Source organism: Danio aesculapii, chromosome 9 (assembly GCF_903798145.1).
Source record: "Danio aesculapii chromosome 9, fDanAes4.1, whole genome shotgun sequence".
Classification (NCBI taxonomy): Eukaryota; Metazoa; Chordata; class Actinopteri; order Cypriniformes; family Danionidae; genus Danio; species Danio aesculapii.
Window position 1 is genome coordinate 30,247,919 of NC_079443.1, and position 22,705 is coordinate 30,270,623.

Sequence of the window (22,705 nt, forward strand, 5' to 3'; positions counted from 1 at the left end):
ATATTTCTCTGTATCTGTTAGATCAGCAGATTACATTCGTAACACTGGAATTAGAAAAGGCTCAATAATACATTGGACAGATCCTCAACGCACTGATTCCTTCCCTTTTTGCTGCTGTTTTGGAAGTGTCCGCAGATATGGGGGGCTGCGCACTCTGTCTCAGTGATGCATCAAGCGCTTCATTCACACACCCGCTGCGCAGACGCGATGTGCACTGCTCCGTAAAATTATTCTCACAATGAGTTTCTGATCTCTCATCCTTCTGACTGGGTTTATTTTTCTGTGGTAAATACTTTCAGTGCTGCGAATAGTTTGTAAAGCCTGGCTTATTGTCCTCAAAGTAGTTGATTAAATTAATAAAAGTGAAACTGACGGGCACAATATGGATTGCCATTTTCAGAAAAGGGAATGTTTATTAAGTAAAACTGGCCTTAGACAGTTTAGTTTAGTCTGCGACAAAGTCTATCATGGATCAGCTGTGATCACCACTATCATTTACTAGTGTCACTCATTTGTGAAGAGCGCCAGCGTGTAAGAGCCAATCACAGCCCTTTCTGTTGAGCGTGTGACCAATCAAAGGGGTGTAAGAAAGAACTTGGTAGACAAGGATCAGAAAACGAGCGGGATATTTATATTTGTTTACTTGCTATAAATGCTCGTGTTGTTTAAAGGTACAGTTTATATGTCTGACGGTTTGAATTAAAGGACAAAACTGTATTACACATAGTATATAAATATATTTATACATTTTAATACAAGAATTGCTGTGCTGTGAAGAAAATATAAAACTGTGATGCACCGAGATATCGAATTGAACCGAATCAATGGCATGATAATCGTAACCGAATTAAACCGTGAGACCAGTGTAGGTTCACACTTCTATAACGAATGTAATATAATATAATATAATATAATATAATATAATATAATATAATATAATATAATATAATATAATATAATATAATATAATATAATATAATATAATATAATATAATATAATATAATATAATGACAAATTTTTTTTTACAAGTCTGTTTACACAATTATTGTCCATAAAAATAATCTTCACAAATCAGTATTTGTTGTGTGATGCAACAAGCACTAAACTGGTTCTGCTGTCATGCTACAGAAAAACTGAGGTCAGGAAATTTCCTGCAGGTTTCTCAAAATGTAAAATCTGAGAGTAATAGCCACCTATTGGTATGACCGATTGGCGCATTGATCTATAAAAAAAGCAGTGCACTACAGTTAGTTACATCATATTATTGGTAAACAAACAGATCAAAGCATAGTATGTCTGTCTTTGATCTCTGCAGACACATTGTTTGCACCTAACATAAACACAGCAGCTATGGATGCTAAACAACTGGCTGCAAAATCCTCTCCTTGAATGTTGGATCCATTGCTTTTATCTTCTGCATTGCAGCTGTTCGAATAAAAAGCTGAGGGCCAAGTCAATGAGAGTTTCCACTGTTTCTGCAATGGGCACCAATACAGTTTGAGTCTGAGTGTAGGTGGGAATGGATAAGCATTTCCTTCCCTAAAGACAGCAAACGGGGACAAGTGAGCTTTTTTTTAACCGTTATGCATAGATTGTTAAGGCTGGCCGTGTTGTGGGCGAAGAGCATAATGAAACACTCAGACAAGCTGTGAGCGAGCTTTAGGGTGGAGATTGGAGATGGCATGAAACAAAAGCCCTCCAGTACATGCTGCAAAAGATGAGATTGAGCACTTCTTGCAATACAATAACCTTTCACTTCTATCTCTGGCATTTTGTTCCACAATTTCAGCCAAACCAAGTGTCATGATGGGGCGCGACCTTGCGCTGGCATTAAAATATTTATTCTCCACCGTAATCAGAACTGGAGTCAGACCTCACACAGATGTCACTTCACTCCAGACCCAACCTGACCTCTTTCAATTTCCTCTCCTCCAGACTTATTTAACACTTCGCTGTGCCTCTATGCAGTCTTCAAGCTGTTATGATATTCTACAATGATTAGTGTTCCTGGCTATTCATGAGTTACTAATTCAAATGGCACATTTCGCACACGGCATGATTTGTTTCTGGAACAGAAAGTAGATTATTTAGGAGAGTCTTCCATATGTGTTAATCACCTATTACATCTGTTACTTCTGACTTTTCATCTATCCATCTCAGCCATATAATCCATAACTATAACGTCATCTATTCATTTATATCTAAACCTGTCTGTCTGTCTGTCTGTCTGTCTATCTATCTAATCCATAACTATAACGTCATCTATGCATTCATATCTAAACCTGTCTGTCTGTCTAATCCATAACTATAACGTCATCTATTCATTCACGTTCGTCTGTCTATCTGTCTGTCTGTCTTTCTGTCTGTCTATTTATCTATCTATCTAATCCATAACTATTACGTCATCTATTCATTCACATGTTTGTCTGTCTGTCTATCAGTCTGTCTGTCTATCTATCTAATCCATAAATATAACGTCATCTATTCATTCACATGTTTGTCTGTCTGTCTGTCTGTCTATTTATCTATCTATCTAATCCATAACTATAACGTCATCTATTCATTCACATGTTTGTCTGTCTGTCTGTCTGTCTGTCTGTCTGTCTGTCTGTCTATTTATCTATCTATCTAATTCATAACTATTACGTCATCTATTCATTCACATGTTTGTCTGTTTGTCTATCAGTCTGTCTGTCTATCTATCTAATCCATAAGTATAACGTCATCTATTCATTCACATGTTTGTCTGTCTGTCTGTCTGTCTATTTATCTATCTATCTAATCCATAACTATAACGTCATCTATTCATTCACATGTTTGTCTGTCTGTCTATCAGTCTGTCTGTCTATCTATCTAATCCATAAGTATAACGTCATCTATTCATTCACATGTTTGTCTGTCTGTCTGTCTGTCTATTTATCTATCTATCTAATCCATAACTATAACGTCATCTATTCATTCACATGTTTGTCCGTCTGTCTGTCTGTCTGTCTATTTATCTATCTATCTAATCCATAACTATTACGTCATCTATTCATTCACATGTTTGTCTGTCTGTCTATCAGTCTGTCTGTCTATCTATCTAATCCATAAGTATAACGTCATCTATTCATTCACATGTTTGTCTGTCTGTCTGTCTGTCTGTCTGTCTGTCTGTCTGTCTATTTATCTATCTATCTAATTCATAACTATTACGTCATCTATTCATTCACATGTTTGTCTGTCTGTCTATCAGTCTGTCTGTCTATCTATCTAATCCATAAGTATAACGTCATCTATTCATTCACATGTTTGTCTGTCTGTCTGTCTATTTATCTATCTATCTAATCCATAACTATAACGTCATCTATTCATTCACATGTTTGTCCGTCTGTCTGTCTGTCTGTCTATTTATCTATCTATCTAATCCATAACTATAACGTTATCTATTTATTCACATGTTTGTCTGTCTGTCTATCAGTCTGTCTGTCTATCTATCTAATCCATAAGTATAACGTCAACTATTCATTTACATGTTTGTCTGTCTGTTTAAAATTTTAGCCATGAAGAATAGGTTGGGTATTACCAGACTCCCCACAATATGATATTATCATGATACTTGTGTCACAATACAATATAAAATTTCAAATATACTTTGAAATTCAGTGCAATATGGAATTGGCAAGCATACAATTCCGACCAACACTTTTTTTATGTCTTAAAGTTGTATGCACCTTTCTGCGATGCCACCATGGCTATTTTAATAACTTACTGCATGCTGGAACGCCAAAAAAAACAAAAAAAACACTCAAACTACTGCAGTGGCCTGCAAATAGTATAGTAAAACACTGACAAAATATCAATATTGGTGTCCATGTATTGATACAGTATTGCTACAGAAAACATTGCAAAACTTTGCTAGATCAATGGTTCCCTCATCACTAAAGGAAAAAAAATCGAGTTTTAGATCACATTGTCTAATTTACAGTTTCGCTTTGGTCCATTTCTCAGATCAGAATTTAAATTCTCAAAACTACCTGTTAAATTTTTACATCATTGTGCCACTTGTGTACATCAAAAAAGCAGTTTTTCTTTCCTTTGAAGAAGTTGCAAATGCTTTTGTACATCCATTCAAATGAGTATGTGCAATTCTCTGGTGTTTCCTAAATTATCATTCGGATATGTCATGTTGATCAAAATGTATTATTTTGGTCTCTGTTGAACAGCCTCACCCCCAACAACATTTAATCGTTTGTTCATGGCATAAGTCTTAATATGCACAGTGGTTGAACATACAATATTTTCTATACATTTTCATTAGACTTTCTTTTCTAAATCTGTCTGCTTTTGGTATATTTCTCCCAGGTGTATCTTGACTTTTTCTAATAAAGGGGCATCTCAAAGGAGATTGTCCTCTGTTCTCATTTCTACTTTTGTTTAGTTTTTCCTTTGTGCTTTGCAGTGCTGTCTTTTCCTTTCTGTATCACAATGAAATGATCTGTCAACAAATTACAGTACAAACAAAAAAATAATAAGTTTGCTATAGTTTACATCAGAACACCACCCCAGAGTACACTGTTGTATTGAAAACATGACTAAGTAATTTGACTGTCTTATCCACGCACAATGACACAAAGGTTTGTAATTCTGATGGTACTGACACATTTATTGATAGAGAAATTTGACCAGTGAACTAAGGTTTTTGAGCAAGAACTGGGTTTTGCAGGTAATCCATGGTGTTTTGCACTAACTGTTTTGCAAATTTCAATTCTGATCTGAGAAGCAACTGAGAAAAACTATTACATCAAAAAAAAAAAAACTTTTCACTAAGACTTTGCTTCCAACTTAAGGGAACACTCCACTTTTTTGAAAATAGGTACATTTTGCAGCTCGCCGAGAGTTAAACAGATTACTTAATTTTTATTTAAATTTAATCCATTCAACCAATCTCTGGGTCTGGCAGGAGTACTTTTAGCTTAGCTTAGCATAGATAATGGAATCAGATTAGACCATTAGTTTCTCGCTTGAAAATAACGAGACTTTTGATAATTTTTTCTTTTTAAAGTTTGACTCTTCTGTAGTTACATTGTGCACGAAGACCAATGAAAAAATGAAAATTCTAGGCCAGTATGAATAAAACTATACTTTCATTCCAGAATAATAATCAAGGAACTGTGCTTGCCATACCTTGGCTGCAGCAGGCAAGTGTTGTTCTTATTATTATTCTTTGTATTCCTGTTCAAATAGACAAGGTTCAGGATCTACACCACAACAAACATTATGTTCTTTATCGTCTCCATGGTTTCATGCAAGCAGGTGGTCACATTGAAAGAAGTTGTTTAAAATAACTATTTGTAGAGACAAATTATCATCAAATTAATCAAAGAACATGTTTGGAAAAAATCATAATGAATCATAATGAATCTATATCACCCAGACACAATGATACAAATATCCATTGCCTACTTATAAATGTAGCAACATAAGATACTTGATAAATATTTAATGCTAAAAAATTGACTCACATACTGTGAAGTGTCCACTGGTGCCACATCCACAGCATTAGTGAAGTTATTCATGAGCACAGCATCAAATTCCTGCAGCCCGGCGCTAGTGTGCACCACGTGATCCTTCACAAAGATACTGGCGGCACGCAGCATGAAGGAAACAAACAGGTGCATGTGAATGTAGTTCCTGGTGCAGTGGAGTCGTCTGCAGACACACAGAAATACACAGAACACAGGTTAGGACAGAGTATGAACATGATGGCAGACTCTGAGATAATGTGCTTTTGGGAGAAATAAGTAAATGTTTAGTTCATCCTGAATACTGCATTTACATTATTTAAACATGATGCTAAAAGTTTGCTAATGAAGACAAAATGTTTAGAGCCACTGTAGTTTACTATCACAGACTAAATGGACACCACTTCATTTGTGATGTACTGTATTTATATGTAGTGAACACATTCGCATCAATCTGTTCTCTACTGTGCGCATCCCTCTCATCTTTTATTGTCATTAGGGACACACAACAGACTGAATGCAATACCAGTACATTCAGTGACCATCTGTTCACAAAAATACCCCAAGTCTGATGCATAACTTAATTAATTATATAACTTAATTAATTATAACTTAATTAATTATATATGTGTATATGTATATGTATGTATATGTGTATATGTATATATGTATATGTATACATGTATGTAATATACATGTATGTAATATACATGTATGTAATATATATATATATATATATATATATATATATATATATATATATATATATATATATATATATATATATATATATATATATATATATATATATATATATATATATATATCCATACTGTGTCAACTTTTTCTGATTTGGGCTTTTATATTATATTATATTATATTATATTATATTATATTATATTATATTATATTATATTATATTATATTATATTATATTATATTATATTATATACAACATTTAGTTGGTTCTTGTACTGTAATTGTTGAAAGAGAATGAGTCTTCACACAGAACGAAAGTCTTCTGAGTTTTTTTTTACCATAAGGGTCAGAAACAGCACTATGTTTTGAGAGTAGCCTTGACTCCTGTACTTCAAGACAACAAAAGCGGACACTTTTAAAATGTTACCTTAGGAGAAAATGTGTTGATAGCTGTATTTTGTCAGGCACTGATGTAGTCAGTCCACTGCATTAGACACTTCAAAGTGCATAAGAATACAGTCATACTGCAGTCTGAGTGTCATTCTTTCATCACAGTTTATCTAGTCTCATCCACAGTATTCACACAGAGCATCTCATAGCTGCTATTTTGAAAGAATGTTTTATTTATCCAATACCAAGCAAGAAAAATCACATCATTGCTTTGGGAGACAGATACTGTATGGTTTAGTGATTGCGCTGTAATTACATAAATATTTAATCTGATGTGTCGCACTGTAATGTTTTTCCCATACAGTTTTGAGTCTCTTGAGCAACTCAGTTTGCAGTAAATGCAATTAATAACATAATATGTAGGGATGTCCCAATCAGGGTTTTTTTGCCCTTGGTTCTGAGTCATTTCATTTTGAGTATCTACCTAAACCCGATTCGATAGAGCCATAATACATAAAAAAAAATAAAGAAGAGCGAAGAAATAGATCCAGTATGTTCCTTTTTTTTATTTATTTCACCTTATTTTGACATTCAACAACTCTCTTAACAAACAGAGCACTTCTGTGAGGTAGATAGAACAGTCAAGTAATAAATAACATAAATTCTTCACTTTTGTATTTTAGTGCAACAGTAAATATAAAAAGTCCAGTGTTTGCTAAGCCAGTAATGTGCTTTTAGGAACTGCACTCCTAACTCTTACTGTGATCACAGCAGTAAGTTTCACAGAAGGAAATGTATGCTTTTTTTAATGAAAACTAACATCTCTACTTTATCAGATTTGAGCCTGTTTCCGTTCTCATCAAGGACGTTTGCAACAGTACTAAAAAGTCTCATTAACTTTATAATACCTCCAGACCGCAGACATGCTCGCGATTTACGCTTAAAGCTGCTTCTGTGTTTTTCTTTGTTAGCATTTAACCAATAGCGTCTCTGCAACAAAGTGATGTGTCGTTTCTGTGTGAAGTATCTAATATAATATAATATAATATAATATAATATAATATAATATAATATAATATAATATAATATAATATAATATAATATAATATAATATAATATAATATAATATAATATATGTACATATACAGTTGAAGTCAGAATTATTAGCCCCATTTTGAATTATTATTTTTTAATATTTCCCAAATGATGTTTAACAGAGCAAGGAAATTTTTACAGTATGTCTGATAATATTTTTTCTTCTGGAAAAAGTCTTATTTGTTTTATTTTGGCTAGAATAAAAGCAGTTTTTATTTTTTTAAACACAATTTTAAGGACAAAATAATTAACCCCTTTAAGCTATATGTTTTTCAATAGTTTACAGAACAAACCATCGTTATACAATAACTTGCCTAATTATCCTAACCTGCCTAGTTAACCTAATTAACCTAGTTAAGCCTTTGAATGTCCCTTTAAGCTGTATAGAAGTGTCTTGAAAAATAATCTATGACAGAACAACAGAACACAGAGGGACAAATGCACATGAAAGCAAAATATAAGCTGGTCAGATAAATGCATAAATAAAAGTAATTATAAAGTAACATTGTTCTTGTATTACCAAAAAAAAAGCATTATCCTACACGCACACACGCACACGCACACCATTATTTTAACATACCCAATTCACCTGTACCACGTCTTTGGACTTGTGGGGGAAACCGGATCATCCGGAGGAAACCCACACGAACACGGGGAGAACATGCAAACTCCACACAGAAATGCCAACTGACCCAGCCGAGGCTCGAACCAGTGACCTTCTTACTGTGAGGCGAACGTGCTACCCACTGTGCCACCACATCGCAACTATAGTTTTATTGTCAAATAATAGTTTGGGCACATTATTAAAAACATTATAGATTATGAATAGTGAATAACAATTACACTCAATATTTAATTACTATGTTACTGACAGGGGTCATTGATTATGCTTGCATTTCTTCCAATAGATTAAGGTGTTCTAATCTCTGTCTCCATGTTTTATCAAATATGCATGTAAACATAAGCATGTTTACATCTTTTTATTTTTTAATTAAGCAATGAAAATATCTTTGTTTCCATAGCCTGGAAAAAAAAATGTATGGCAAGTAAATTTCACCAGTTATTGGAAGTGAAGGTGTTCAAAATAAGTATTTAATGTATATGTTTAGTGGAAAATGCACATCAGGAGATACTTTATAACTATTCTGACCTAAATGTCTAGACTTTGTTTTTTAAAAATAAAATGGTAGGAGAAAATTTACGTCAACAAGCTTAAAAAAAATGGAAAAATAACATTTTTTATTCCATACCTTTCTCATGTAAGATGCTGTGCGTAGCTACAAACACATTTAGCCATGATTTTGTTCTCCACATCTTACCTGCAGTGCTATTAATATTGACATTTTGTACTATTACCTTTTAAATGCATACATTTTGAAAACCGTCCCGCTCTTTATTTATCTCAAATCACTGGTACATTATCAATTAAGGTCTTTGTGTTTCTTTCAGTGGTCTATATTTAACTAAAAATAAAATAAAAATGTGAGTAGTCACTTTCTTTACTCTGTGTGAATATTGGCAAGTCCCAGTGAATGGCATGTTCTCATTGAACTCAAAACGCGTTCAATGAGCTGCTAATGGAGCAGAGAGAGAGAAAACACAGCTGACTCACATTTATGAATCTACATTTTGATATAAATAGAAATACAATATTAGAGTTTGATGTGCAAAAACACTATGTGAGGCATCAGTTAAAGTCTTTTTCTTGGTGTTTATGAGATGTAGTACATCAAACACAGACTGTCAGTTCCTCACCTGAAATATCCGATAATAAAGATGGCCACTAGAAGAGAGCTGAAAGAGACTGCATAGCCGACTGTGTACATGATGTGCAGCCGTTCAAAAAAGACCTGCTGTGAGGACAAAGAGTTTTGTGAGTCAAGCCACTGGAAGGCCATATTGGTCCACTGAAGAGCGCTGATGGTAATCTAGCTTACTCTTTTTTTGTTGGGCTCTGGGGATTTGATGCATTCAGTGTAGTTGACCCAGGTCTTGTTTGAGCTCTCTGCCAGCACCCAGGAACCATTAGAGTCACACCTTCTGTATGCGTGTCCTGGAAGAATGAAAAAGACTTCAGTGGCTTTGATCGGGAGTATAGCAAGTCTAGAAAACCATAAAGTGCACACAGTACGTTAGCAATTATGAAAATTTATCATGGATTTATACATAAAAAAAAAAAATGGTAGTTGTAGTTGCAAGTCACAAATTAAACATGGCATGCAGTGGGTAAACTGTTCAACAATCTGCTAAAACCACATGATTAATAGACTTCTACTATAATAAACTTCTGTAACAAAACCATTGTTAAACATTCAGACTTTTCTTTTTAATTAGGAGTCAAAATTGTGAGATTTGTGCCTGTGAGATATATGTGCGTTTTACCAGAAAGAGTTTAAATTAGACCTTAATCTAGATTAGTGAATAATGGCTTGAAAGTGGCTTTCTGAAACAGCTTACACACACATTGCTAACACTTAGACTAAAATAAACTTGATTAATATAAAACCACTAATGAGAACTAGCTGGATTGAGGTTGTCTATAAGACTTGTGTAAAAAGGGTTAGAATTATATGCAGTTGAGAAGCTTATGACAATGGCAGCTGAAAAGAAAGTGTGATCAAAGAACTTTTATGAACAGTTTCAATATTTCCTGTTATTTAATCTAAACTGCACACATCAGCTGGTAAATCAAAGAAAAGGGATGCCTGGTATCTAGTTAACCCTTTGATGCATATAAACACTGAGTACAGAGATGAGTTGAGAGTGACGGAAAACTAGAAGGATACCTGTAAGCTTTTTTTTCTTGATACCCCTGATAAAGGCTTATTGTCTCCTTTAAAAGCAATTGTGTGAACAAGTACACTCTTAGAAAAAAGTACACAAGCTGTCACTAAGGCAGTACCCTTTTAAAAGGTAATGTAATGCAATTTTTATTTAATGCCATGTCAGCAACCAAAGTTATTTTCATGAATATTAATTTCAGTAATAAATATACAATTAAAAATCAACAAACAAATGAATACATTAATTAAATAAGATTTTTAAGTGCTAAAACAGGATAAAAATTGGAAAAATAATTCTGGTGTCACTTTGCTAAAAATGTCCTTAGAGTTCCTTTCATAAAAAGTTTTCTGGAATCATTTAAAGCAGGAGAGTCTAGTAAAATGTTTCATTCAAAAAGGTACCCATTACACCGATGCACACCTCTCAAATAATGTAATTACACGTCACAACAACGCATAGCGCAAGCTCTGTGATTGGTCGGCTTGGTAGCGCTGACGAGTGTGGGAGGGGGTGAGAGCCGCACAAACTTGTTGGAGTGAGTGTTTAGTTTAAAGTGTTGAGTCCTGTGAAGGAGCTCCAGATGGAAACTTTTGTTTTGTGTTTACCTTATGATTAAAGTTGTTGCACGTCCGCCGGTTTCCACCTCAGTCAGAATGAGCGAGTTTTAGCTACTTGTACATTAAGGTAGCAATCAGAAAAAACAAAACACCAGCGAAGAAACTTGACATAGAGGTACATAAAAACCTACTGCCAGCTAGCGTTTAGGAAGTGTTTTTTCAGAGCAACACAAACAGCACGCAGAGGTAAAAATGCATAGCTACACACACGACATGAAATGTGGGTCAGAGAGATCGCTGGACGCAGAAGTATAAGGCCCTGTCCATACGAAAACCACAGTTTTTTTCTACATTTCAAGAGTTCACACTTAGCTAATGATTGATTATAAAGCTTGCTTGGCATGCTGTCCCGGGAGAAAGCCCTGAGCTCAAAAGATCCTCGAGCCCGGGGCTCCCTCATGTTGCAAGTTGAGAGGGGAGTTTGAGCTCAGGTAGAACTCGAGAACTCCCCTGCTATAGAAGCTAATGAACATATAGAGATTGCTCCTAAGAGATAGCTACTTGTTACACTATAGACATGCTAAGTGCATGTCTGTGGTGCTGATTTGGATTAGTCAATTAACTTAAGTTGCATGTTTTTGGACTGTGGGAGGAAACTGGGGGACCCGGGGGAAACCCACGTGAGCATGGGGAGAACGTGCAAACTCCGCACAGAAACGTCTGCTGGTTTTGTTAATGACCAGAACCAAAGACTTTCTTGCTGTGAGGCAACAGTGCTAACCACTGGGCCATCGTGCCACCCATCTAGAAAAGGAGGAGGAGTATGGCTGGAAGGGGGGATTCTTCAAAACGAAGATGTCTGTGGTATGAAACCTAGGGCTCTTATAGTGGCCTAGGAATCGTCTGATTGGAAAATAATCAATTAGATAATGTGGGGCCAGCTGCAAGCAATCATAAGCACATGATCCTCTCGAAATTTGTTCATAAATAAACTCCATGTTTGGTCACACAAAAAATGTAGTATTAGGTGACTGAAACAAATTTTCTGAAAACTACAGCCAGAATGATGATTTTCTGAAACTCTGGGTACCGTGTGGTCATGTGGACACTACAACTGGAGTTTTTGCCTCATAACATCAGTGTTTGCACCATTTTCATCTTTCAAATTAGCCAACACGACTAGGTTCACACCAAATGCAGAAGACGCTATTAAGACAAAAAAGCAGCTATTTTTACCTAAAAGATCCATATTGTTACCATAATATATTTTAATATTGTATACTTTGGCAACACGGTGGCTCAGTGGGTAGCACTGCTGTCTCACAGCAAGAAGGTTGCTGGTTCGAGTCCCGACTGGGTCAGTTGGCATTTCTGTGTGGAGTTCGCATGTTCTCCCAGTGTTTGTGTGGGTTTCCTCCGGGTGCTCCGGTTTCCCCCACAGTCCAAAGACATGCGGTATAGGTGAATTGGATGAACTAAATTGGCCGCAGTGTTTGTGTGTGAATGATAGTGTCTAGGCGTTTCCTGGTACTGGGTTGCAGCTGGAAGGGTCTCTGCTGTGTAAAACATACGCAGGATAAGTTTGCAGTTCATTCCGCTGTGGCGACCCCTGATGAATAAAGGAACTAAGCCAAAGGAAAATTAATGAATGAATATTATACTTTATGCATGTAAAAAATCTTGAAAAAAAAATGTTTAAATGGGCAACTTCTCTCTGCAAAGGCTTGTCCAGCTGGTAGTAAATGTTGGTATTTCTTGACATATAATCTACGTGCCCTCCAAATGACATTAATCTGAAGTTAAACATGTATCCTGGTAAGTTGAATTTAAGAGTCAATTTAGTCCTAAAGTAGCTCTAGTCTTCCTCCAGGAAATCAGCCAATTAAATTCTGGACTAGACCAAGTCTAAGTCTATTATTTCTGTTAATTAGGATTAACGAGTAATTTTTGTGTAGGACTATGCTTAATCTGGGGTAAATAAAACTGCAAAATGTATATCAGGCAATTCTGACATTTGTCTGAGTTTATAGGCTTTTACTTAATTCTGACACAATTTTTAAGTGTCAATTTTTGTTATGTTTTGTTAAGTTTTTAAGTGTTTTAACTTCTTTAACTTTTTTTTTGTTTGTTTGTTTTTTGTTTTACCTGCATGGTTGAAGTCATAGATGTATCCGGGGCAGGGTGTCTTGGTCAGAGTCCCAGGGAAGCCTTGAGGCCAACAAATCAGACCATCCCACTCTGGGACACACACACCAACTAAGAGCAGAACAAAACAGAGGTGTCAATTCACTAAAACACAACTTCAGATATGACCAGTGAAATCTTGCAAAGTCTTGCAGAATAACATGGCACCACATAAGTGTCTCACACATTTTCATTCCTTCCTGGTAATTACAGTAGATCCAGCAGAATGATAAACATGAAATGAGACACTGCCACAATGAATCATTCATGCTTTCCTTTGGATAAAAGCTGCTAAATGAAAAAAATCTGTTAGAAATATCGCTCAGTGTCATTTGAACACCTTTGGGTGATGTTTCTTTGTGTTGTGTGGATATTGGATTCTGTCCAACTGGCATGAGCGCCTACGAGTTTAACCCACACTAACACATCATGAAGAAATGATGTATGTGTGTTTAATTAAATGACAAATGCTGAACTTGTACTGAATGCCAATCAATATGCTTTTCTTTTTGAACTAAAACAATTTATGGCCATAATAATGACTACAATTATTTTTGTTGAAATAAAAAGATGAGGAAAAATGATGAAATTATTGTCAGGCAGTTGAACTGATTCAATATATCAGCAGTGGTTTAAACAGAGTGTGTCCAGCAGTCACAGATTTCCTCCAACATCAGATCGCAGAGGTAATGAAGCGTTCAGTTTGAAAACATTAGACCATGAAGTGCTTTCAAACTCCTCATCCGGAATAATTCAGAAAAAGTCCTGTGCTATTCTGAAATTTGCCATCATTTTTCTTTTGTGGCATATTCAAGATTAATAGAAATGTAAAATTTTATCCATTTGTAAAAAAATTCACAAAGCCATGAAAAATGTGTGCCCGCTGGCCCTGCTTTTGAGTTGAATTATTTTTCTTTTTTTTAATTGGGAACCGAAGGCTGAAGGTCAAGCTCAAACTTGAGACCACCTTGACATGTCAGCAGGCTTGTTTCAATAATTATACAACCTCCTGCTAGCCAGAACATGCAGTGTTACTCTCCACTCTGGGTATTTGTGCATTTCTACATTTTGGGAGACATTGCAGTTCAGAGTTGTAGTCACATTAATTATGTTTCCACAAAAGTGCATTGGCACTCCTGTCAGTGGCGTTCTAATGTATGAATCAAAGCTCTCAAATGAGTCACTTTCAAATCAAGCGCTGATGGTGTAGGTTTGATGAACTATTCAACCTGCTGAAAAATAATTTGCCCTCATGCAAAATAATAACATAAAAATTCCTATTAAAAACTTCTGCACTTGAAAATTCATCTAACAAAGGTAAATGTGGTGATGAAGTTAATATAAATTTAACAAAAAGATATGACAACACATCTTTAACATTGTTTTCTGAGCCACAATATGAAGTGCCAAATAAAAAAAAGATACCTCACCACAAAATGAAAGAATTTATTCAGCTCTAGGTGACTTTTGTTCCTTCAGTTTAATATTATTGAAGATATTGAAGTGTTCCTTTGTCATTTATAAAACAAAAGTCAGCAGTTAATGGCACTTTGAGAGTAAAAAAACAAGAACAAAATATTAATATTAAATTGAAATAGTGGTTTCATTAAAATTCTCCTTTAAATTCTGCCTCTGAAAGGGAAACTCCTGCAAATGCATTTATTACAGTCAGCAGCAAAAAAAATCCATGTGTGCAAGCCTTTTCACCCCTTATGTTTCACTTTAGTAAAGTGTCTTTAGTGAGTGCATCTGGATAAAATATGAAAATTTACACAAATAAAGCACTTAAAAAATAGAACAAAGATTTTCAGGGGAGTTTAACAGCATGAGACTCAGAAACTTAATTATCAATTGTAAAATAGCACCTTATAGTCTTCACTCTATTTATATTCTTTTGTATTTAAAGGGTCCATGTTGGTATCTCAAAAGCATTTATTTGTACCTAAAATTTTTTAAAAAGGTACACTTTTGTACTTTTTAGGTACTAATATGTACCCTTGAGGTATTAATATGAACCCTTTAGGAACAAGTGTGTAGCTTTTGAAAAGTCATCACCCCAGTGACAGTCGATGCATTCGCTAGTTCACTTGAGTGCGCACGGCGAATGTGGCTTCATCACGTTGTTAGCGTAGGTTCGCTATGGGTGCGTGACATGATTTTGGCTGGCGGAGCGAACTTTTTTTTGGAGACTCGAGCGGACAGTTTGTGTGGTGCTGCATTTGATTTGAGTTTTGATTTGAATATGAATCACTTTGAAGAGATTTCGTTACCAAAAAGAGAGGCCAAAGCAAAACTGGAGACCCAGGTGGTTTTAATACACAATTGAAGAATATGTACAATTGATTAATATTTAAACTTATAACAATTTAATATTTACAAAACTAAAATGAAGTAACAAATAATGTCTTTGATAACTGGAAAAGAATATTTGAACCTATCAGTTTACAATATTTGATGCCCTGTTTTTTTAGGCTTTATTGGTGATATGTTCAAAGAAATGTTAAACCATTATTGCCTTTTTAGCATATAAGTAGAGGCCAGAAACAAGCCAGACAGTAATGTGCGTTTTTTGGAATGGGCTAAATAAAAATGTCAGTATTTTTTAGTAAGTGTCCTTTTTTGCTTTTATTCTTATCATAATAAAAAATATTTTTGTAGAGCAACTCATGTTGTGTTGGCATTAATATTTTAACAAACTTTAATAGGCAAAACTGTCCGAAATATAAACAAAAGCAAGTGATGCATCAAAGTTTGATCTAAAATATCTTGAATGGTTACAAAAATCTTTATAATTATTAAAATAATTTATTAAAAAAAATAAAAAAATTGTTTAAAATCCTTAATAATATTAATGATACGACGTAGTTTCGAATACTTCTTACTTCTCTGTTTATCTATCTAATTTCACATGGGGCTGTTTTGACGGCCCCCTGATGTGAACGTGTCAATTATAAAAAAACTAGTCCGCTTTGTGAGGTGACTCACACAATACGACATCAAGGCTGAAACAATATATTGTGTGTGATATTAAAATCCTCTTGAAATGCTTGCAGTCACAGGCCTTAAAAACACATGCAGATAATATTATGTTTGACTCTATTATTACACGTGGAGCTCATCAACTATAATCCAGACTCCACTAGGCATGGGACGATAACCGTTTTCAAGGTATACCACGGTTTGGAAAAGTCAAGGTTTTAAAACCACCAACATTTTTTGTATTACCGTTCCTAAGGTATCTGTAAGATCTTTTATTTGCATTTTTTTTTTTTTTTTTTTTTATGACAACAGTATCTCCAGCAGAAAAAATATCGAAAGATACTGTTTTAAATTGTCAAGAAATTTGTGTTTTTGAAATTAATGAAGACAGCAGAAGTCAGTGATTCATTTGAATTATTTAGCCTGACATGTTTACTGCTCTAAAGTATCATAAATCTTTCAAAAAATAGAATATATTGTGTTCAAAGGGGGAAAAAAAGTTTTAGTTTTTTATCCAGACATTTAAAAAGAATATATTTTAGAGCAATAATCACAATACCGTGATTCAGTGAAACCGTGATATTTCTATCCAAGGTTATCATACCGTCAGAATCTTATACCGGCCCATGTCTAGACTCCACCTGTAATTTGACTATTACAGATGTGCAGATTGTAATACATCAATGCTGAAACAATACATCGTGCAGCCCCGAAAATAGTTAGTATTTTTTTTTTTTCAAGCCAAAGGAAGTTGTTAGATGAAACTGTTAGTAAATTTGTCCCTAATTGTGCTCTGTACGGTAGAAAGCAATCATTGCACTCACGTCCTTCACACACCATTTCCTTGTGCAAAGCATAATTATTTTTATCTCCCTAAATTACGCATAACCCTATAACCTGTGACGTTAAGATAAAAGGGAAACGGGAGTGAGCCAAATTAATATTTTTTTGAGCTGCCAGGTCACCACTAATAAAACTGCCAGGAAAAGTGAGTCACAACTTGTTTTTCTCTCTCTCTCTCTTCAAATGTTCAGCCATGACAAGTTTACAATGAAGCTAAATGAATCAACAAACTGCCGTACCTCACCAAGAGATGCAGCTAACAAAGGTCTTGAAGGAGGCTCATTAGCTGTCGGTTTCAGTTTACTTCGTTTACCTCTACAAGCCTCATTTATGGGAGTGAGCTGACTCATTCAAGCTTCACGGAAAACATGTTTTGGCAGAGGTGAAGATGGTCATACTTTTGGTGAATGCTCTAGGTTATCTTTAGTTGCTGTGCGGCAATAGGAATGAAGCAGAGGACTGAAAAGGCCACTTAATTAAAAGCCGTTTGAAAGAAGCATTGAGGAGAAAATGATGCCTACCTGCAGGGTCATCGGTAGAGACCCTTTGGAGGCACTGCAGCTTTGCATCCAGCAGCATTTGTACCTGTTCTTCAGCTGTAATCTCGCCATCGTCACCAGCCTGTCCAAAAACAAAAAAGATCTTTTTTTTTTTTTTTAATTTGTAATAGATCTTCTAAAGACATCAGAGAGCTTTGTGTGAGGGTGTCATTTGCATTTACAAGACACATTTGGCATCAGTTGAAGTAATAGACCACCAAGAATAGAGAAATAGCTTTTAATAGACTCCATTCAAGAGGTATGGCAGGGCTCCAAATTGTGGCTAAATGGTGACCTTTTTTTCCACCAGTGTAACCAACATTTGTATGAGGTTGTTCTAGTCCCACTAACAATTTACTGAATAGTTAAAGGAACATTGTATAATGATGGTTTGTTCTGTAGACTATCGAAAAAAATATAGCTTAAAGGGGCTAATAATTTTGACCTTAAAATGGCTTTCAAAAAATTTAAAACTGCTTTTATTCTAGCCGAAATAAAACAATTAAGACTTTCTCCAGAAGAACATTATCAGACATACTGTGAAAATTTCCTTGCTCTGTTAAACATCATTTGGGAAATATTAAAAAAATAATAATAATTCAAAGGGGGGCTGATGATTCTGACTTCAACTGTACATACACGCATTACTAATTAACTCATTGAAATTAATAACACCATGAAGTGCCAAATACTACACAAATGTATTGTAAAACTATAAGTGTTATCATTCATTCATTCATTTTTTTGGCTTAGTCAAGTTATTTGTCAGGGGTCGCCACAGAGGAATGAACCACCAACTTATCCAGCATGTTTTACGCAGCAGATGTCGTTCTGGCTGCAACCTATCACTGGGAAAAAGTGTTATCATGTGACAAGAAAAAAAAAAATCTCTGTGATCTACAGACAGTGTTATTACACTAACTTTTACTTCATTTTATTGATTGGAACATCCTTCATTTATCACATAACATTACCTCTGTCTTTGTCCCGTTTCCCTTCTACTTCTGTTTTTTCTTCCCTGGGTACCGGAGTGTTTTGGTCTTTTTGATATGGTGATTATTTATCTTGCATCTATCATCACAGTCAGGTAACTAGGAGGAGGAGGAACATGAGGGAGGATTTATTATGCATCTAACTTGGTGAGTCTGAAGTCTGAAGACCTTTTTGCTGTGAGGCGATTGTGCTACCCACTGCGCCACCATGATGCCAATACAATTCCTTTTTTGTAACTTTATACATTCATACTGCTGAAATAGATTGGGTAATTTAAAAAAAATATATTAGAATCACTAATTTTAACGTCCCTAGGTATCGACAGCCCCTAGCACAATGGTCTCAAAGTCAATTCCTGAAGGGCCACAGCTCTGCATAATTTAGGTCCAACCACCTCCAACTCACACTTGCTTAATAGTCTATAGTAGTATTGAACACCTTGATTAGTTGGATCAGCTGTGTTTGATTAGGATTTGAGCAAACTATGCAGAGCTGCGGCCCTCCAGGAACTGAGTTTGAGACCTATGGCCTCACATTTCCCTATTCCGCCAAACCCTAGAGCTGGCCCTGCATGCTGCAGCAATGATATGGAACCAACATTCCTAGATTAAAGTAGAGTAAAGTTCCTAAACATATCAACCTAAGTCCAATCCAATTCAATGATTTATGCTAAGCTAAACTAAAAATGCTCCTGCCAGACCCGGAGATTGGCTGAATGTATTCAAAAATTAAACTCTAGGGGTCTTGTAAAATGAGCCTATTTTTTTTTTTTTTTAAGTGGAGAGTTACTTTAAGTCAGGGATGCCTAAACTCGGTCCTGGAAGGCTGATGTCCTGCATAGTTTAACTTCCTTCAACACATCTGCCTGGAGATTTCTAGTATACCTAGAAGGAGCTTGATTAGCTGGTTCAGGTGTGTGTACTTAGGGTTGGAACTAAACTCTGCAGGACCAAGTTTGGCATGCTATTGTTTATGAGACCACTTATCAGCTCAGGTTTAAAAAAATAAATAAAAGACTAGAGCTAGAGCAAATGGGTGTAACTGGACCAGTCATACATGACCACTTAAAAGTACGGTTTGAGCTGTTAAAGACTAATCTCGTACAAACCACAAATTAAAGTATTTCAAAGTCAAATAAAGCAGCCTCATTCTATACAGCACTGATGGGGAAAGGTTCTGAAACACTGGACAACAACAATTCAGGGGTGCGTTTTCGAAAACCATCGTTAGCCAACTAGGGTCACAAGTTCTATCGTTACAAACATAGTTAATTGATTTGACGTTTCCCAAATCCGTCGTTCCAACGAACATTCACAAACTGCGTTGCAAACTTAAGCACTTGCAACTACACATCTGGAGCTGTAGTTAGAAACATAGTTCCTGGCTTTGTTCTATTCCCCCTCATGGTTTCCGCTACATTCATTCTTCCATGGCGGGGCACTATGCCAAAATTGATCCCGCCATGGCTACATTACAGCTTTTCGTTCAAAACATTCTGTCGTGTTTTTTTTTATTGCGAGTGATAATCGCACCAAAACGTATTAAAAGGTAAGTGAATTATAACCGCGTGAACTTTTCTGTAACCATAGTAGTGCTGTGCGTTATTTGTTTAACCCTTTAAGGTTACGTGCTGACTGACTGACAGGTGCGTGATGACAGGTAGCCAGGAAACACGACGTATAGCCATTTCACTTCACTTTAGGACGCATTAATACCGCTCTGTATGTCTATTGGAGACATTCATAAATATTCATAGCAAATCTAATAAATGTGGAAGACATACTTGTTACATAAACGCACTAAATCGCACTTCAGCAGTGTTTATTTGAGAGCGTACAAGAAGATCTGCGCTTGAGCAGTGTATATTTGAGGGGGCATGCAAGAAGTTTTGTGCACGAGCAGAGGAAATCGGCGTGCAAGCAAAGAGATTTGCATGCTCGTAGACGATTACATAAATGCAATCTCGACTTGTAATACTGCGCTCACGACATTTGTCATTGAAATAACATCACAGGTAGTTGGTAGATCTGTGTAAAAAAAAACCTGCCGCCAGAGCTGGAAAAAATCCTAAAGGAAACACTGCCCCTATGCTCTATTCGTTTAGAACATTCTAACAATTAAACTTGGATATAATAAAAAAAAAAAAAAGCAATAAATTCATCTCTCTTAGGTGTAATTTGCTTTTAAAGTATTTTTACAGTTCAGTTTTAGCAATCGTCATGTTTTCAATTGCACTCCCTTTGCAGTGCACTTTGAAAACATTGGTGTCATTTTTAACACAGCCAAGCGGAATTTATGTTATGTCTCCAAAGCTAGTACATTTTTTACAGTCATTGCTCCAAACCTTGAGAGAACAAAAAACATAGCATGTTAATGCTTTTATTTTATACTAGGATATTTATTAAGAAATGTAGCCTACTGTATATGACATGGGCCTGTTGGTTAGAACATTTCTGCAGTGGTTTGCATGTGTCGAATTGTAAAAGTTAATAATAATAAAAATAATAATTAATCATCATCATCATTATTAATATTATTATTAAAATAGGATTTTTTTTTCATTTCCTAATAAATAATAAATATTACATTTCATTTCTTAATAAATAGCCTCATTATTTTTTTATATGATTTATATATGATATTAGAATACATGTCAACTTTTGTAAATGAATTTATGTTAATTTAGAATAGTATATGTAATGTTCTCAATAATATTTGTAAAGGAAACATAGGTTCTATATGTGCTATTTACATATATTTCAATTAATATGGAAAATGAGTGCATGCTTTTTGCAAAATTAATATATGATTTTTTTTATGCGTGTGTGTGTAAAACAATATAATTTTCACAAAGAAATTATGTGGTTTTTCTCTAAAGAAGTAGCTATTGCACCCCATTTAGAGCATCATTATAGACATTTTACGTTATAACTAACATTGTTCAAACGATGGATCTGCGACAGAGAAACTACGGGTTTTGGGAAACACTTGTCACTACATCGTTAATTTTCTAAATGAAGCATCGTGATATGATAGTTCAGCCATGAGTTACGTTGTTGTTTGAGAAACGCACCCCTCATTAGAAGACTTTAGGGGTAATGCAATGAAATTATTATATGTTTGTTAATAATTTATGTTATTTAGTTTCTTTGTTTTCATGATTTTTATTTTATTGTTTTTTATAACAAATTTTTTCATTTTTTTACTACACTGAAAAAATTGGTTCATTGCGAACAATTTATAGAAGCTGAATTTAAATAAATTATGTTGAACATTACTAATTTTATTCTTTTTTAATTCAGCCCACATAAATTGTTTGTAGCCACGCAACTTAAAAAAAAAACATTAAATCCAATGAATAATTTTTTTCAGTGTGTGGTAGTGAGGTTTCTATGGTTATCATGATATACAAATGCACTATATAAGATATGATATCCCAGCTCAAACTCCTGCTACTGAACTCTCAACTCAAGCTATTGTCAAATGTGACTTTCAAGACAATATAATTGATGTTACATGTGCAGCGCTGTGCCAAATTACGTGTCTTGAGCCCTGTGTGACTTTAATTCTTTACCAGAAGACTAAAGTTAATCTTTTAACTAAACCTGTGGTCATCGTCACATTCTGAAGCTTTGAAACTTATGTTAAGACTTTGTTTTAAACCAAGTCACATCAATTCAGCAAACGAAGCTCTGTTATGTCATAAGTTTCAAATTTCAAGTTTAGTTAGTGAATGAAAAGTGGTTCAGCTGATTATTTTCTCCAAAACAATAATAATTAATCCCAGAGGCTATTGACAACATCCTGATGTCTTATGAAGTGAAGACAGTTCCTTTCACTTTATAGGACCTGGACATATTGTCAAGAGTCATGCACTTTGTGTTACCTGTATATGTATTTTTAATTTCAGAAATCAACAAGGACCGCAAGTACAACTGTAATTTCTTATTAATGATCTCCTGAAATATAAGATAGTCACCGATGTCCTGGACGGCCGTGGGATGAGTAAATCTGCAGTGTAAATCTTTCATTTTGGATGAACTATATATCTAAAATGTGTTGCTCACTCAAAGTTATCGTATTGTGCTTTCACTCCATTCCTTTTCATCGAATGGAAGAGAACACCTTTGAGATTCT

The 22,705-nt window shown here is 35.0% G+C and overlaps 1 protein-coding gene across 1 annotated transcript in view; it reads right to left on the reverse strand.

Annotated features, from left to right (window-relative positions):
- Positions 1 to 22,705, reverse strand: part of pth2ra (parathyroid hormone 2 receptor a) — a 108,152-nt gene that overhangs the window by 75,586 nt on the left and 9,861 nt on the right. Inside the window, exons 2-6 of the mRNA XM_056465716.1 lie at positions 17,558 to 17,657; positions 13,176 to 13,286; positions 9,627 to 9,742; positions 9,445 to 9,542; positions 5,506 to 5,692 (exon numbers count right to left, since the gene is read on the reverse strand). Coding sequence (XP_056321691.1) covers positions 5,506 to 5,692; positions 9,445 to 9,542; positions 9,627 to 9,742; positions 13,176 to 13,286; positions 17,558 to 17,657 — 612 coding nt within the window. The remainder of the gene's footprint in view (positions 1 to 5,505; positions 5,693 to 9,444; positions 9,543 to 9,626; positions 9,743 to 13,175; positions 13,287 to 17,557; positions 17,658 to 22,705) is intronic.